The sequence below is a fragment of the Thermobia domestica genome, chromosome 2, assembly GCF_964235325.1.
Source record: "Thermobia domestica chromosome 2, izTheDome1.hap1.1, whole genome shotgun sequence".
NCBI classification, from domain to species: domain Eukaryota; kingdom Metazoa; phylum Arthropoda; class Insecta; order Zygentoma; family Lepismatidae; genus Thermobia; species Thermobia domestica.
This window is the reverse complement of record NC_137455.1, coordinates 129,242,534-129,262,290: the sequence shown is the minus strand read 5'-3', so window position 1 is coordinate 129,262,290 and position 19,757 is coordinate 129,242,534. Positions and strand designations below refer to the sequence as shown.

At 35.2% G+C, this 19,757-nt stretch overlaps 2 protein-coding genes across 2 annotated transcripts in view; both read right to left on the bottom strand.

The window, feature by feature from the left end:
- Positions 1-19,757, bottom strand: part of Sema1a (semaphorin 1a) — a 500,910-nt gene that overhangs the window by 478,259 nt on the left and 2,894 nt on the right. The window lies entirely within an intron of this gene.
- LOC145679164 (zinc finger MYM-type protein 1-like) lies at positions 10,867-12,183 on the bottom strand. Its single transcript, XM_081749755.1, has one exon. It carries the CDS (start codon positions 12,181-12,183, stop codon positions 10,867-10,869), a length of 1,317 nt encoding a protein of 438 aa, XP_081605881.1.

Here is a 19,757-nt window from a genome sequence, read left to right as displayed (position 1 = left end):
ACGTATCTTCAAAACAAACACACACACACACATTCGCAAAATGTTAAACAAACCTTAGGTTTGGAAATGCATTTGTCATAATAATCAGCACCAGCATAAGATCTTTCTTGTCTGAAATTAACTTTTCTTGTGAATGAAATAATTGGTGCGTAAATGTGCCAATTACCAGCAATAACTCTCAAAGCAAACGGCTTTTAAAGATCGTTTGATGTTTCCAAAGTGCTTGTTAGATAAAAGAGCATGCTTTTGAATCGACAGCTTCTCTAGATTTCTTCTAGGTTTTATCAAATGCATAATATACATTCTTCTGGTTAAGCAAATACCCAGTAACTCTTTTGCACTTACGAGTAATTGCCCATGTGTCAACAATTACATAATGATCCTCATACGACTACGAATATGTATACATTACTGCAACAAATTAGACTAATATCATTTTGTAAATTTTGGGCTATGCGTCGTTATAAATTCAATTACTAAGAATGTCGAAATAATAATAATAATAATAATAATAATAATAATAATAATAATAATAATAATCTGCTATCTATACAAGGCTTTGGTGGAAGAAGTGAAGTACTCCACACTACAAGAGACTGAGTTATTTGTATTAAAAAGCAGAACTTTTAGAATGAATTCCAAATCAAAAGGTGTAGAATCTATTTAAAATTGAAGTTGCAAAATTCCATACTGCAAACATTGTATATTGCAAAGTTCCAATACTTGTATTAGATGGAGGGAAAATTTGTTTTCCATCTGGTGGTAGAACGTTCACCTCGGGTGCATGGGGTCCCTGGTTCGATCCCAGCTTGCGTCAAATGAACTTTGTGGTGAACAAACACCGTATGCATGGATTTCCTCGGGGTTCTCCAGTTTCCTCACACTTTCTTTGTTTCACCATTTCATTCATTTCTCATCATTAACGTCTCCTTTAGCCTAGCTGGCATAATGGTGGGACATAAAACTCAAAGATTTTTTTCTTTCCATTTGCCTCTTACTGAGCCTCTGCTCCACGTTCTGCTACTTTTTTTATTCAAGTACTTGTACTCTGAAAATGTACGGGGGCTAGTTAAAATGTATGGTTTCACAATCAAATTAGCAGCAGGATCGATATTAGTAAGTACACTTCTATAGGAATATTACATAATTCATTAATACTCAATGAAGCAGAAAAGGTCAACTTGTACCTCTTGGGCAGATCGTATCATTTCAATATGAATTACAGGTATTCATGTAGCAGCAACATTTACGCACTTAACTTCAATACATTATAGTACAAATATTAGCATTTTCTGCATGAAATGAGGCCTCTTTCTCTACTTCGAAGGAAACAACTTTGAAGACCTCCTCTATATATTGCAAAATAATGATGTAATAAGAACCTGTCATGGAAAACTGTTATTATAAGGAGATGGTTCAGCGGTAGAAGAAACACTTCTCTTAGTTGCCCTGAGGACTTCATCCTGCGCACTGTTACACAGCTTCTACTAACAAAAGAACGTCTTGCTCTATTTATGCATATTTCATTCGGGCCAAAGAGATGGAAGAAGAAGACAACTCACTATTGTGCCTCCGATAATATTCCTTGGCACACTATTTATTTGCCTTTAATTAGCTGGATCATGCATGACTCATTCTGGAAACATCCTTCAGGGGAACAAAAATTCCTTCCGAGATTTTCAGAACAACAGGAAGGCTCGTACGAAGGAAGAATTCCCACAGGCTGATGAAACGAAAACTAAATATTTCTTTTCTCTTTCTCTCTCCCTTTCTTTCTATTCTTTATCACATAACGTTTCACATTTTTCTTTCTTTTAATGTATACGTATAGGAATATGAAAAAAATGGAAGTAATTATTGGACAATTTCAGGGAGAAAAAGTGCACAAGGAAATTGGATATCTGTTTCTTTAAATATAACTACTGGTGCAGATGTACTATACATTGGATATCAGCTTCATTCTACGACTAAATAATGCAAAAAAAAAAAAAGAAAGAAAAGAAAAAAAGAAAGAAAGAAAAGAAAAAATTCAGACAATAACAAAAGTAGTGTACATTTTCATATATATATAACGAAATTTCGATGGTAAGTCTTCTTTGCTCCCTAGTTTACTATACAACTTTAGCTTTAGCACTGTTAAAAAAAGAGAGATAAGAAATATAAAATAACTAGTTCAGTTTCCATTGCGGAAAAACCTCAGTCCCTCGTTGATTTCTAAAAATAAACCACTACGTATCTGCACTTACAACGTAACTAATCAACTGTCTCAACATTTACTTTATGATCCCTCAAATTAGTGTTTAATAACAAGTTTGTTCCATGTATTTTTGTTCTAAATAACAGTTCAAAAGTTTATTTTTTGAATAAGAACATATCAGCACTATTTACTGTATTTTATTTTAATCCGACAAAGTTCACTCCATAGATTGAGAAACCGTTATAGGCCAACTTATCAAATCAATCGAGATGAAAATGTTTTGAAAATAATCTCTTCAATTATAGATTTTACTAAGCCCAAACCTCAAATTTGATGCCACATAACTCGAAAACTAAAAGTTTACTTGTACACACCACGAAATTTCACATTCGTATTTAATTTCTCAAGAGCTAACAACCACATGGTAAGTTTGATCAAAATCGAATAAATTTCATGGATCACATAGAGAATTTATTTTGCGAAAATTTGACTATCTCCAAAATTTGACTCTCTATCTATTTGATGGACTATATCTCGCGAACCAAAAGTCTCTACACATAATATTTCACATGCGTACTAAGCTCATCAAAATTTGCCATCCTTTCAAGTTTAGTCGAAATAAGGTAACTTTTGTCGATCGGATACGATATATATATACTATCCTTGTGATTTATTATTATTATTTTCAGCATGAGGAAATGAAATGAAATATTTCAGTTTAACATCCCAATGTTGCCCCTTTAACTAAGGAAGAGGATGGTAAAGATATGTGAATGATGACGGAAGAATTAGTGAAATGAGAAAGTGGGAGGAAACGGAAGTACCCCGAGACAACCCACGGACACGACGTTAACCACTACAAACTTGGCCGGAAATCGAACCTGGGATCCCTACCACTAAGCTACCGTGCTCCATCAGAATGAAGAACGATAAGTTAAAAATAAAGTATGAGAGAAATAAAATATTAGCACAAGTTCTTCGAGGCTTCGCAGCAGAGAGTGTAGTTTTAGCTTAGTTTAGTGTTGAACGACTATGCTTTTTAGATTAAAGGAAACTCAGGATAAATGAAGCAAATAATTAGGAAACACGCAACGGAATGAACATAGCAGGAGGAAACGAGAGAATGCCGAGAGCTCCATGGACACAGTGTCGCCCACAACAAGCTTATTGGCTTGCATCCGAACCAGAGGCTCTTTTGCATCTGACTGAGACACCATTCCTCTGTAAGGAAGGAGAGTGGAGAGATACAATACCGCAAAGAATGTATTCTGGTATCTGTCGATTGTGTATTTATAAATGAATGTTTCACGTCTGAACCACAATAGCTTTGAAAAAACCTCACAACAGGAATTAAAACAACAACGCTGAACTCAACTGAATGCTAATGAAATACGCAATAAATGTACTATTTGTATTTATTTAAATTTATCAATATACATACGCTGAAGTAAATATTATGCACAAATAAGAAGTTTAAACCAAATGCGGCCCATACAAGAATATAGTTTTTATTTGAAACATATCACACTGCAAAACCCGAGATGAAAAATATAATGATGAATTGGTGAAAAAAAGAACCCATCCACGATCAGATTTATAATGAATTATATTAATAAATTTATATGTCTGCTATGTTTATCAATGTGTTTTCTAGGAAGTCAAGAGTAAGTAGTACAAATTATATTTTTTATCTAGTTACAAACAAATTTACCTTTAGAGAAACGTGTGCAATTCTGTTGAGGCCTTTTGCTATGACTATTAATTATGTCCTTGCACTGCAGTAGGCACACACTTCTAAACAACACATACCAGCAACTATATAATAGTTCCTGTCAACCTGCAGTAACGGTGTTTGTCCAGCAGTTATCGGGACAAATTATTTCAGTGAGACATACGGATATTAAGCGCAAAGTGGATATCATGATTCAAGAAACTCACCAAATTGAGTAGGCTATACTAGAAATTGGATACTAGTGAAGTAGTTCATCATTTCATTGAGACAAGAGACGGTCTAAACAAAATAACATATGCAAGATGAGTCCAACAGTTGATTGAGACGATACAGCTCGTGAAAACTCATCAAAACGTCTTTCTAACTATATCCTGGCTACACTCTTACTACGTGCGCATCCAAGTTGTCTGCAAAATTGAGCCGAATGCATTAAACGAATCAGCTTCATTTTAATAAGCAAAATATAATAAATTCATGTTCACATTTTTCGTTATTTAATTCCTAGCTTTTAGCGCTGAAATTCTTGATGTTTTAGGTGTAAATTGAACGTTTTGACTGATTAAACTTCCTGTTTATCTCGACGAGTTTAGTATAAAACCTTAGCGGAAAATGAAGTGGTTCTTGATAACCTTTTAAGTTTTTTTTTTTTTCAAAATTAGTTTAGGATAAAGGGTTAGTTTGATGTTGCTAGTGGTTTCTATCTTTTTTAATAAACTACAAATAAAAATAAACTAAATGGGCAATAACCGAAGTCGTCGTATATCCGCTTGTTTAGAAAAGAACGTGGGATGCCGGTTGATTTTTAACATACGTTCCATGTTGAATGACGGGCTAATAATGAAATTCTTGTATTCACGAACTCTACTGAAACCAACTTAGCCAAAACTCATGCTCCCTACTGTATACTATACTTTGTCTAACATAATGCCCCTTGACTTGTGTATTAATATAGAGACTAAATAAAGACAGAGTAGAAGCTGTATTTGCGTACATGCTACATAACTTTTTCTTAACTAAGCAGTTTTTAAGACGACGTCATAATAATGGCAGAATACAGAGTGGAGCCTCAATAATTGTCAAATTTGTCACAATGGTTGCGTATCGGGATTGCTTGCAACTCCAGGCTGGTATATGACATCTAGAATGGTTCCGATTTATCCATTACAAAACCAAATGTAGTTCATGGTTTACTCTAAGCATCACGTAACAATCAAGTTATAAGTTTTACTCTGCAATTCTTAGGAACTGTTAGATGATACAAACGCAGCGTCTGACTCCATCATTGTGTTGGATATAAATGAGAGCGACAGGTGTATCTGGGTTACGAAGTTTCTAAAATATGGTTACACTTTCTGTTTGAATTACAATTACTTGAAGATTCGATGGCGACAACGCTTCCGTTGCATCTGAATTGACCGGAGCTGCCTTCTGCACGTAGCTAGTAAATTATCAATGATGGCGAAATGTTAAACCAAATATCTATTATAGTCATATCCATAAATAGTCATATAGTCTCGTTCAGAGTCATAATTCACGTGATTAGCAAGATGAATTTACGCAGATTTTTCATACTAGATGCAAACGGCTACTACTAACCCAAATGCTGAAGTTCAAACAAAATCATTCTTTTGCTAATTCTCAAAGACATGCGGTGTATTTAATTTCATATGGTCCACCAAAAGAATGTTCACAAACACAGAGCAAATTTTAGGTTTTGCGTGAACACACGAGGAAGAAACAATCGAATGGGCGCATAAGAACTTCGCTCACAAGCTCTTCAGCTTAAGGACCTCGAAAATATAAGGTAATCCACAGAATGTTGCTTAAGTTTTCCGAGCATGAAAAAATTCAGAAATGTGCCTTCCTTGCACAAAATGTTCACCACGATTACAGACACAAGAGGTGTAACTTACCAAGTTCTGCGGAGGTGATAAAAGATTAATTTCCTAGGACATTATTGAACCTAGAATGAGCACTCTTGACAAACATAGCAGAATCAAGCCTCAAAACAAAGTTTGGTTACCATCACGATCATTGATGAAGCTTCTGCCATGAGCTCTATTCTGTGAACTTCGTATATTTTACCTACCTCGATTTATTAAGGATATTCTTGGGATTGACTCGTTGAATTATTGGAAAATAAATGGTAGCTTCAATATCTATCAATTTAGATTTGAAACGCTTATGATGACAAAAATGATAGATGGTACGACTGACAAGTCTCGTCTCTTTGGGCCACTTCAGTGTAGTGCGGAATCATGTGGACTATATTATTCACGAACCAAAGACAAATTCGTAAGAGCATACAGCAGATCTCATTTAGGAATCAGGAGGCATGCCTTGACTGACATTTGTCTCCAGAAATATTTTCCGTTTGATTTTTTTTTTCATCTAAAGAATCGTGTAGGCTAAGATTATCATATTACGTAAAAGATACCAGAAAATTATTGGGAAACATTTCAATGCACAATGCACAAGTATCAATTTCTTCGAAATGACCGGTATATAACGTAGGAGCAGGATTTTACGCTGGAGAGAGACACCAGAAATGTCTAAATGAGGTGACTGAAGTGAAATGATGAAGTGGAAGAATGGGAAGAAACAAGTGTTCAAGTAGTAATGAACCCATGAATAGCGTATCTGAAAACCCCTGAACTACTCCATCAATGTTCTTGTTTACCTGCCATTACTGGTCATCAACTCCAAGTCTGCTGTTTACTCCTTGTTATACCTGTACGATTTGCTAAGAATGTGAGCTAAAAATGATCATGACATAGAGTATCTAGTTGGGAATAATGCTGTATACATGTAGATGTAGCACGTAATTATTAAAATTTGCAATGAATGACTTTCTTTACAGAGTTTAGATTTATCTCTTCGTACGAAAACAACCTCCAAAAGAATTTAATAATTTGTTATTGATTTCCAGCATCCCAGGTAAGGGGAAAATGCATTAATGTTACGCAGCATGTAATCTTGCTTCCCAAGTATACTGCTCGACATTCATATTTTGCATAATTCAAGTACAAATGAAGCCTATCTCCTTCATAACTCGAACAATTTTGTGACAGTAGACGTACATGCTAAGTTGTTCGCAAAGAAAAAAAGTCTATAATTATTCTGTTTCCTTTCAACAATTATCACAATATTTAGAAGGTATGTTTAACATTAATTTTGCTTTTCTAATCATTTTATATTATTTGTTCCGTTTGGGTCTACCTTATTTGCGAGTTTTGTGCTCTGCCACTAAAATATAAAGCTAGGTTGAAGCAACAAGAATTGGACCTTCATAGTATCAAACTTTTGATTGTTTCCGAAACTGAAGTTTCTGGAACAGTATCAAAACCAAATTACAAACTATCTTGACAGATGAAATGAAAAAGTTACAACAATTTCGAAAAACATATCTGGTATAATGCTATACTGAAAAACAAAGTGGAAATACTTCAGAGAAATGAATACCTTTAATTTCATTTTGGCCACTTCGAAAATAAGTTTTGATGGCGAGAACCACAACACACTTTAAGTGTGACAGGAGAAGTCTAATTTGAGATCGATATCAAGTGAAGATCAGGACAATGTCCACCTCTGGCACAATGTACCTAGTTATATGAGGTTATATTTAGTCCAGATATCATCATCACACACTGAATCATGTTTTGTGCTTGGAAATGAACATGAATTCTTCTTTTAAACAATATTGACATGTCTATGTGAAATTGTCTGATATTACTAAACTATTTATTTAATAAAAATAACTAGTGTTATCAAGATGTTTTCTGTTTCAAACAATACGTCTTCAATTCGCTTAGCGAGAATGGTGACTCAATCGTAGAGCGTTCACTTCTAGTGCGACAGGTTCCAGTTTCGCTTCCATTTCATGAGTTTGGTGGACCACATCATGTTCATGGACTTTCTCGGTGATCTCACATTTCCTCCCACGTTCTCATTCTACGAACTAATTCACAAATACTTAATTTTATTCATAATTCGTATTCTCTATAATAAAGTTCACAATCATAGGAGCTAAAACCAGAAATTTCATTACAAATAACTTATGACGTTATACGCTTTCGGAACAACGAATTAGTCTACAACAAACATCTTCCACACATTTAACTATTTTTCTAATTCATATTATTATGTCGTAAGAATAAGAAATTTAAGGGACAACTAAAAATATTTTTTATAAATTATGAAAAACTAAATGAGAAAGAAAGTAGCTGGAAAGTCGATAAACATTCTTAATAAAGTGGATGTGAAAAATACTAAAATTGAGTTTTTTTTTTAAATATTTTTTTCAACAAAAGTACTCTACCCTCATCCAATTACAGTAGAAATGTATGTGTTTAAGTGTTTTGTGTTACCAGAAATGCACAAGAATTACACGATGATACGCCCATGGGCGAGATGTCATGTTGTGAAAATTTTGGAAGTCAGCGCTTGTCATTTCGTATTGATTTTTCGTTTAGCTTCTGCTCCATTAGAACCATTTTCCATTTAACATTATTATCCTCTCTCTCTCTCTCTCTCTCTCTCGTTCCCTCCCTCTTCTACCCCCTTGTATATTTGCTTCCTTTCGTACCTCCCCTTTCTCTCTACTTCCGCTCCAAATTGGAATTCACGAGTCTACACAACGCGTGTAATTTGTGCCACCGATTAATTATCTACGTTCTGCTAGGGAGGGGGAAAACTCTGCTTTTCCCTTCCCACGAATCCCAATTGAAAATGTAAAAAATAAAAATGAAAACAAATAAATAGATTATTTGTAACGCAAAAGCCAATTCAGCAAGCGTCACTCATTAAAAACACGATTTTCTCCTCATTGACAGGCGAAAGAAGAGGTTCCCAGTTAAGAAGGAAATTACAATTATTTTAATACAACTCTGCATACAGCGCTTGAAAACCCAATAAGAATGACTTCACCATGTGAAAAGCATGTCTTTTGCAGAAATGTTAATAAGGAGGGGAACTTCTACATTCCTCTACTTAGGCATGTTTCACTCTGAATTTAATGTACATAACAACTGGAATAGTCATCTGCGAGCATTAATATACAACATACTCACCTTCTCACCAAACTTCTATACAAAACATAAATCTTTTTATTCCAGTATAGGATTTATCCTCTTATGAGCTTATATGTTTTTCCAATATTTCATGTTTGAAAACCTGTGTACGATGTTTGTAGGTTCACAATCAAATACTTACGCTGTGTGCATAGGCGCCTAACACATGTAAATAGTAGGGGGGCAAAATTGGCCAATAAAGGTTAAGTGAATTTTATAATAATAATAATAATAATAATAATAATAATAATAATAATAATAATAATAATAATAATAATAATAATAATAATAATAATAATAATAATAATTTATTATTATTATTATTATTATTATTATTATTATTATTATTATTATTATTATTATTATTATTATTAAAATAATCATTCTTTGTGTCATTGGCTTTGAGGATAAGCATAGCTTCAATTTTTATTTTTATTTGTGGTCTACAGCAATCATGATTCGTACGACAAGATGATCACTGTCGAGCGCCCTATCGGGAAGGAACAGGAAAAACCCAGGAAAATCTATCAGTATATTTTCTCACATTTCAGACCGATTGTACCCTCTAAACATTGAAAGTGGATTCGCTTGAGCGGAAACCAAGATCATTACCAAATTGCGCTACGTAAGATCCCAACGAAGAAAACACACTATTGTAAATAAATGTTCTGATAATAATGACATTAAATTGTGCAATCAACAAATAAATTGCGCTAACCTCAATAACTAGTGGTTTTCGGTTGATTAAAATTTTCGACACCTTAATGGGAACATTATCCGACAACATTGGGAGATTTCACCGCACAAAAAAAAAAAAAAAAAAAACCTCCTCACGGAACTCTCTTATTACACAAGGCATCGATAATTCGATGACTTTCACAACAAAAAATACTCGCCCAGAAGTCAAAACAATTTTTCACTATGAACAGCAATATGAACAACCATTGCTAATCGAATTAGGAATGAATTTTGCCTTTTGAAAGCATTATACAAGAACGAACTAATTATATACTAAATTACTGCATTGCTCTACCATGGTAAAAAAGTAATATGTTTACTACTTACTTAAATTTAAGGCTTCTTTCTTGAAAATGATCATTTCCTGAGCTTGTAAAAATATATATAAACACCAAATGTTCGAAATGTTTAAGATGCAGTAGAAGCTGTTTATACATAAAAAAAGTCACAAACTATATCACTATCACTCGCAGTTCCCAACACACCACATATACACAATAGTTTTGGCTTCAGAAACAACCAAATGTTTTTCTGCGGATTTCTGTTCTTGATACGAATTCATTTGCTATATCACGCAGATTTAATTTGTCAACTCTTTCCTGGTGAATCTGAAGAACAGCAACATCATTAAGTCTACTCTGAGTCATAGTGCTTCTAAGATAGGTCTTTAATCGACGTAGAGCCGAAAACGTTCTTTCGGCAGTAGCCGTTGTAGCGGGTAACAGTAAATGTAGTTGCAGCAAAGTTTTAATTTCAGAGAAAAGGTATGACATATTCCCCATGCTACTTAGGATATCTACGACGTCTTGCACTGAAACAACATCTCTGGCATCATTTATAACGATATCACGAAACATTCTTAGCTGAACTCGAAGTCTACTTTCGTTCAAATCGTCGTTATATGTATCAAGTACATATCTCAGTTCTTCTTCATATTGTATATCACATGCGGCTTTCACAATAAGTTTCTCTGTGTGTAAGGCTGTATTCACGTCCTGTTGGTCAAACCGTCTTTCGATCTCACCACAAACTATATCCAATAGTCTATACCAGATTTCTACTTTATACAAGTGTTTCACATCATTAAAAGTGTGGTTTGGAGAGCCATTGTCCAGTCGTCTCGGAATTTTTCACTGACGCGGCAGAGTTGGTTCTTCCACACCTAACAACTCTCTTTTTGTCGTAGCATTAGTCCAAACCCTGTCAAAATGTTCATCTGTTCGAAGATTGGTGAGAGTATCTCTTGTTCGTTTCGCTGCGTCAATAGCCTCAGAAAGAGACAAAGCAGGATGTTGTAAAAGTTTACACAGTTCTTCACAAAGCTCAAATACAATCTTAGCGGCCTCCATGGAGAAAAATGTTTTAAAATCCTTCATGTTACGCATCAAGCCACCAGCGACAGACCCACCTGTACTTGTATCATCATCATGTATATTTTTCAGGGTTTCAAATAACGGCGCGTAGTTCTTCAGAACACTGTCAAATGACAGAGCTTTTACAGTCCATCTGTTCGGACATAAAGGTCTCAACGAGACACTTGAAGAACAACTGTAATTAGTTTCCGATAAGCCATTCTGAATATTCGTAAAATTAGCTAAACGCTTCGGTGAGTCACGTATTAAATTTACAAGCGCACGCACGAATTCAAGAACATCTCTAATACAAGGAATTTGTCGTGCTGCCCACTGTAAAGCTAAATGTAAAGAGTGGGCAGTACAGTGAATATAGAGTGCCTTTGGTTGCACTTCTTTTATTTTAGCTTCGACTCCAGAGTAACAACCGGACATATTACTAGCTCCATCATAACACTGTCCCCTGCAGTTTTGTAATGGTAGATCCATTCGTACAAGCACATCTGTAATGACTGCTGTTAATGTAGATGCATCCATTCCTTCTACTTTATAGAAAACGATGAAATCCTCGTATACTTCGAATGCTTCACTTACATAATGAATACACAAGCTCACTTGCTCCTGACGCGAAATGTCTGAAGTTTCGTCAACAATAAGAGAAAAATACTTTTGCCGTTTAATATCAGATGCTATGCCACGAAGAACGAATTGCGCAAGAAGTTCTAAAATTTCATTTTGAATGTCATGGTCGAGCCATTTATCTCGACGATGAAGCCACTTGCTTAAATCTTCGGAATCCTCTGCTCTCAACTGCAGAAGCTGGTATAAGTTTCCTGCTTCCTCAGAATGTCCACGTAAAGCACATCCCTGTCTCGCCAGGTAGCGAATTGAGGAAATCACCTTAAGAAGAACATTTTGCGCAAACACCACATTTTCGGCTATTTGTTTGTTCAATTTACTGGTCACGTTCACTTTTTCACTAAGGACTAATTTTAATGCTGCTTCTCGGTGAACATGAGAATTTTCGTGACAAGAAAATTTTTCAAGTGCTTTTTTCCAGTTCTTAAAACCATTTTTAGTAAACCCTTCGTCCATATTTTTTGAAAACGAAAGAAGATTTTTCTCCGTAGCTTTAATGCAAGTGAAACAAAACACCCGCTCTGACAATAGATCCCAATGAAGCCAAGGGTAGTTATCGAACCAACAAGCCCGAAAGCATCGGCGTACTTTACCGAAATACACTTGAGGGAAAGAAATATCGCGTGGTTGATTGGGAGCACTAATATCTTGCAATTTTATAGTATCATTGTCTACGTGCGATGTGTTAAACAGCTGTTGTTTGTCAGACACATTATCGACATTTGAACTTCCCGGTCTCGATTCCACACTTACACTAGAAATGCTATCTTCACTGTTGACACAAGATGACTCACCAGTTTCGAGTGTATTCTGCGCAGCACTCATACGTGAGGAGTTCTCTCCACTTCTTTTTGAACTGACACTACTACTGCCACTGATTTTTTAAAAATACTTCAAGACAGACATTTTGTCTCGACTCAAACACACACCACAGTTTAAGATACGATATTAAAGAGCACCAGCCGGACCCGCATGATACAGAAATACAGACATACTGTCCCAAAACTATGACAACTCTCTTGCATTCTTTCTTGTCTAAATTTTTAGAAAACTATAAAGATACTTCTTTCACGTGATTGCCCTAAGGGGAGATAAAAGAGAAGGAGGGAAGTGAGAATGATGCCTTGCCATCTTACCATCCACATGTGCAATTGTATGAATACAATCCAAGGCAGCAAGATGTTACTGGTTCTTTTACCATATATTTGCTTTGTTCGGAAGTTAAAAGATAAACAGGTCAAAATGGACTGTCACTTGATAGCAGAAGTGCCCACCCTCCTCCTACACTTTTTTTTTTCGCTTCACAAGACACCGGCAGAAGTTGATCTTAGCTCGCGTTTCTACCATGTTCTTTCTTCTACTGCGGCACGGGACACCCTGAGGATGTGATTGACAGGTTATTGTACCCACTTTTCCATCTGCAGTTGTTTTAATCCTCCACATTGTTTTGGACATGCGCATTTTAAAAGTGACCTATCATTAAAAGAATGCTGGAATCTAGCTCTTTGTATCGATGGTTTACCAAAATCTGAGAATCTTGAATTTTTCTTTTCCAGCTGTTGCCTATGTATGGTTCACTAATTTTGACCCAAGCATATGCATCTTGAACATTATAGATGAAAACCTGACACCATTAAAACACACACACACACACATATATATATATATATATATATATATATATATATATATATATATATATATATATATATATATATAGAGAGAGAGAGAGAGAGAGAGAGAGAGAGAGAGAGAGAGAGAGAGAGAATTAAATACGATAAACACTTAGCAATTTATTTCAGTGCTTTGTATTTGAGAGGTAGTTTTCCCTGAAAGACAAGACTTTTTGGATATTGTTTGGTGCCCCGAAAGTGGGGGGGCAAAATGCTATGTTTGCCCCCCCCCCCAGTCTGGGAAGTGGGGGGGCAAGTGACCCCTTTTGCCCCATGGCTCAGGCGCCTATGGCTGTGTGTGACAATTGTTTCGTCTTTCTTACTTGAAGCACGTTGTTGCACGCCATTTGAACAGCAAATCGCACGATAGACGGCAAGAGTTAATTTTAGAGTCCGGAACTTTCATACCAATGTATCTGTTAATTGAAACATTTTTTATATAATAGTACTGTAAAATAAGCTATTAACTCTTTCAGAAGATTCGTATGATGCCATCCATTAGAAACAACAACTTAATGACCTTCCATCGTGCAAAATTTACTCTGATGATAAGATTGTTTTACAAGACGTGTCACCATAACCCATCTGATCGACAATATACGGTACGTCTAGTAACTTCACCGTTTTTATCATTTATGAATGTTTCCTTATGTAATACTTTGTTGCACGAATTTCTCGTTAAGCTGCATTTCTTACAAATCATTTAATACTATTTATGATCTTTTTCATGGTGATCAAGAAATGACATTAAGTTATGTTTTAAAATGTGCACATTACTGTTTAGAATGATATATTAATATTCTATTAAGGTAATTTAAGTTTTACATATTTTTTATTAACACCGAATAATAACTTCGCAAACCTCGGGTGGAATAGTAACTTCGGATAGAATGCAGAAACAGAAACCATACTTCATTTCATGTTTTTTAAAAGAAAAATCAGAACATAAATATATTGCATCAAAGCTTACTGCTCCCATTTTCAGAGTAGTGTCTCAACACAAAATCTCCATGTTATGTTGGTTAAAATACTTTTACTCAAATGTACATAAAAAGGAAGTTATTTTCGTTTTGAGGTCAAGCATCCACATATACACAGAAGAGTGGAAAAGAATTCCCATAATAATTTTTCGTATGGATTAAGCCTAGCGGAGATGTCGCTCGTTGTGGTTTGCTGATGTCAACCATATATGCGCCCGCTTTTGTTATTCGCTGTAGTAAACAAGAAGAATGGAGGCCGCTGGGCTGCGTATAACAACAAAATAACAAAAGATCTTTTGTAGAGGGAGCCTTAGCAAAAGCCAAGAAAAACCTACAGCGTTAGATTACATGACTGCTGAATAGAAGGCAACGAGGGCGAGAAGAGCTTATGCCTGCTACCATGACACTATTGTGTTTATCTGGAATAGGCAACACGGCACGGCTAAACAAATGTGGGTACCATCTACTACAAGAAAGGTAATTATATTATTATTTTGTAGATAAAACATTATTATAAATATTCAAATAACTCACTCATTCGCTGAAAGAACCCACATGTTGTTTCACACACACACACAGAGGTAAAAATCCTCAAATTGATCTGAATCTTTACCACGCAAATCAAATCAAAATTGCAATTACAGTAAAATACCAATATAACCAAATTTTGAAGACCTTCGAATTAACTTAGACATACCATACTGAAATTTTATTATATTGTAATAAGTAAATTCTCAAAAAATCACTTATTGTTATATCCACTGTAAAGTCTATATGATTTCATATAGTGAATTTATAGACAAACAAACAAAAGAAACCTTTATAATTAGAAGAAAGGTAAATTACGATATAAAACAATGTACAGTAATTGCAAGAGGTATATCTGTAAGTTTTCAGTGTACCACTTTTTCAACATTGGATACAACAGTTCGCACTTCTAGTCCTGGAAAAAGTTTGTGATTTTCTGAAGAACTTTCCCGAGCATAAAAGACCGTTCAAGATAGTTGCCAACCACCGTACAGTGTATTAGCCAATAGTGTTACTTCTTGCACTTGCTCAGTAGTTACTCTCAAATCGCAATTCTGTTCGACCGATTGCGTACATGTATGAAAAATGGTTACTGTATCATCTGAATAAGAAAATAATATAATAAAAAATACTGTACCTACGTACCTTCTTAAATCATACGTTTCACTGCTCTTTGATTTTCGTTTCGATGACCTTAAAGAACCATTTTTCTACGAATTTTCCAACCAAAAGTATACCTCGTATTTCACATTCAAGCGAGGTGGCCTATCCAACTTAGAGACTCCAACATGGGCAGTAACACTGGAGAGGGGTGGATAGACTCTTCATCCAGTTTCTATTAGTGTTATACATAAAACGAACAATGCCTTACTAAATTCGAGACTAGACGAGAAGGAAGGTAATTCTGGTCCCATTTTGGAGACGAAAATCGAGACAACATGAGAAATTTGTCGAGTCTCGTTGGCAACACTACTTCATTTAGGTACTATAACTCAAACATAATTCTATTGTTGCACGATTTGTTGTATAAAAAGTATAAATCGATAGAGCGATTGTACGAACACAATAAGGAGCACTTGTCAACGTTCAAAGATACCTAGGTCATTACAGAATATGGTCTAATAACAAATATACTTTAAATAACATATTACACTCTTGGTGAACCTGACGGGACGCGGAAGGATTGTGACACTTTCTAGAGATTAAATGAAGAAAAATCAGGGCAAGAAAAATGTACATAAATTTACAAGATATAAATTTACTACAACAACATTTATTAAAGCTGTATGTCCATTACAAACTCTTGAAATATTGAACTTCCCTTGTAAGAGAATTTCTACAAACCCTAGAGCTTATGCAACCTTACAACTCCGCAGAGCCTTGTGGGTTGCCGGGTGGTAAGTGTGTAGTTTGCTTCACATATTTCTCGTCTACTACGTTCACACACGCAATGAACATAAGTACCACAACTCATCATCAAATTATGACGAATGAATCTATATGAATCGTTTTATGTTTTCAATCCGGTTATAAATTTTATCGAAAAGTTAGAAACATTGATTTGGTTGATTTAAAGTTTAGCGTTCCTATAAGTACTAAGGATACATGAAATCTTGACCTACAGCTTAACGTACGATCCCAAGCGCATTAGTTCCCACCGGAATCGAAACCGGATCTCTCATGCGGTAACTATATAGCAACGAGTTAGCTCAAACCAGGGATTAGGGTTGTGAACGAGACACGACGAGATGAGTCAGAAGTTTCGCGACGACGTTCGAGACGAGGCAGAACTCTTCCAACTCCACAACATTTTTCGAGACAATACACGTTTCCGAAACGAGACATTTTCAACTCTTGTCTCGTGTGAACCCCTACCAGGGATAGAATGGAGCCCAGTGACTAAAGTAGCTTGTCTCTATTTCACTGCATAATATTTACAGGGTAAAAGTTTCAAGTAATCAATTCACAAAATATTAAGCAGGTGATGGGAATATTATACTTATCAAATATTTATGATACCAGATAAACTTGTATAAATATAAATTAAAATGGTTAACTTGCTATATATATTATGCAGCATGAATTATGCTGCCTACTAAGTAATAATTAAGAACCTACCAAATTCCATGGCATTGTATCTCATGAAGAGCCCTTGCTGGTTAATTAATGCTCAGTTAATGCAAGCACCAAGTATCCAATGCTATTATTTTTGGATGTGTACATTGGTGTTTGCAACCGTTCATTCATGTGTTTTCTCTTAACTACCTCACGGCGGTGAGTCAACACAGAACTATGGCCCACAGGGAAACTATCCCCGGACCACGAGCAACAAAAGCACGTGTGACAATTGAAACCCACAACCTGATCTGTTTTTTTTACTTGTAAAAGAGAAAAAGATAGTTAAAGACAGATGGAATCAATACAGGGAGAAATCGATCCACAACGAAGACAAAAAAAAAAAAAAGATAAACCACAGAAAGGGAAACTCTCAATCCACTAATAAACCCTCTGAATCTGGCAACCCTGATAGGAAAAAATAGATCAGGCCTGAGAGAAGATAGCATGGTGCTAATCTCTTGAGGGTGGTAAAATATACGCAGGTCATTGCCATTTACTATCTACCTGGATCGAACGAAGAGAACAGAACATTCAGGTTAAAATTTCACAAACGGCCAAATGAAAATATCAAATCACTCGAGTGGCTTTCCATGTTTACCCACTTTCTAACCCGCTCTCTGCGGAAGTAAGCTCATATTATATCAGAATAACATCGCCACTTGGAAATTCACGTCGCAGGTAGGTTAACACACTCATTCCCTCTTTCATACACACATACACACACAAAATCCTCACATGAATGTAAGGGTATACGTATTGATAATACATTTTCTCTTTCTCTCCTTCTGCAAAGTTCTACTGCCTCAGAACTTAGTGTATATTACATGAGTCTCTACAAAAAGAGGAAACTAAATCCTAAATCCTAAAGTCGACACCATGATTTAATCAATCAGGCGCGTCTAAAATGTACCCTCGCTAGTCGTAATGTAACGTGAAAATCGAAAACTTACTGTCGGAGAAATTTACTTGTCTTACAAATATGGTACCTAATCAATATTACGCATACACAAAGTCTTGATTTAACAAACTGGCCACCCAAAACCTCTATTTGCAATGAGTTTATGTATCTTACGATAGATACATACATTTGCAATAATAATAATAATAATAATAATAATAATAATAATAATAATAATAATAATAATAATAATAATAATAATAATAATAATAATAATGAATCCATACGATGAAATCCTTTGAGGAGAAAAGAATAAAGACTATGGATTTTCAATTCAAAACAAGGGGCAAGTTCGTTTGAATATAACTTTCAAATAATTTTGTTCCCAAAAAATATTTCAATATAATTTTCTTCAAAATGCACGTTTCTTTACAAATTAATAGTACAAGAAGGAAAATCATAATTATGACCCAAACCCTGACTTAGTACGGATATTTGAAGACAATTATTTCAATGATTCTCTTACATGTTAAATGAAGAGACTACCGCCATATCTCCTTTTAAATATTAACTTACGGGCATTTTCAAATTACTTATAATTTCTAATAATCAATATGCATTTGAACGGTGAAAGTAGTTAATATGCACAAAAAATGCAGACATTTGTCTTCTACACAGGCAGGCTACCTCGCTCTTTCTGGCTAGGCCTTGTTCGTGTATGGGCAGAAGAGGAGGTAAGACTCCTTAAGATTCGAGAGTTTGGCACATGTGATGTGGTCGACATTATACATCAGCTATCTTCAACCCTTCCCTCTAGTATGCCCTAGGTACCCATTTAGCACAGACAGGGTGGACCTCGGAACCGTATTGTGGACGAGGATAAATCCCGTCCTTACCAGGCTTCGATTAATAGCTAGACATCTTACCGACTCACCGCAGTTCTTGCTGTCTGTACACAGGAAATATTATAACTTAGAATTGTACTGTGATAGAGAAACAAACTCGAGTATAGATATGGAGAAGTAAAAATTAGCTTTTTAAAGATCGTGAAGAAAGCAATAAAAAATGCCATGTACCGGTTTCAGAAGATTTGTCCTGTATGAACGGAAGAATAAAAAATTAAAAGGTGATAAACTGAACAGGAGAAAAAAAACATTGTAAACGGTGATAAGAAACAGAACATAAGAATGAAGACTGCAAAGAATGATTAGAAATTGAACAGAATAATGAATATTGCAAAGATTGATAAGAAACTGAACAAAAGAATGAAAATTGCAGATTGTTAAAAGAAAACTGAAGAGAAGAACGAAGATTGCAAGAAGTGACGAACAGAAGAATGAAAATTACAAAGTTTGATAAGAAACTGAACACAACATTGAAAACTCCAGACTGACAAGAAACAAAAGCGAAGAATAAAGGCTGCAAAGCGTGATAAGAAACCACTGGAAGCATTTGAAATAATGGCGAAGAGGAAAATTCAAAAGGAATAGATACGTTGAACACAAAATAAATGGGAAAATGTTGCGAAGAGAACTACCATTACAGATAATTAGAATAAGAAGAGAGACTTATCAGATCACAAGAATTGTAAGGAGAAACAGAGGAAGTAAAGAAAAAACAACAGTATTAAAAAAAGGACCACTCATGTAACATAAAAACTTATTACCTCGTGACAAGTGATCCCCATGGAATGATTACGGATCATGGTAGAACTGGATTTGAACCCACAGTCTGCCTTAACTCGGAAGTGAATAACGGTGTCCTTAAAAGAGCAAAGGCTAAGAGAATAGGTCAGCGTTACACTATGCGACTTTAGTTAGAGATGAAAAAGAT

Excerpts from the sequence above, each read along its gene's own strand:
- LOC145679164 (XM_081749755.1), bottom strand. The coding sequence starts at position 12,183 with ATGGACGAAGGGTTTACTAAAAATGGTTTTAAGAACTGGAAAAAAGCA.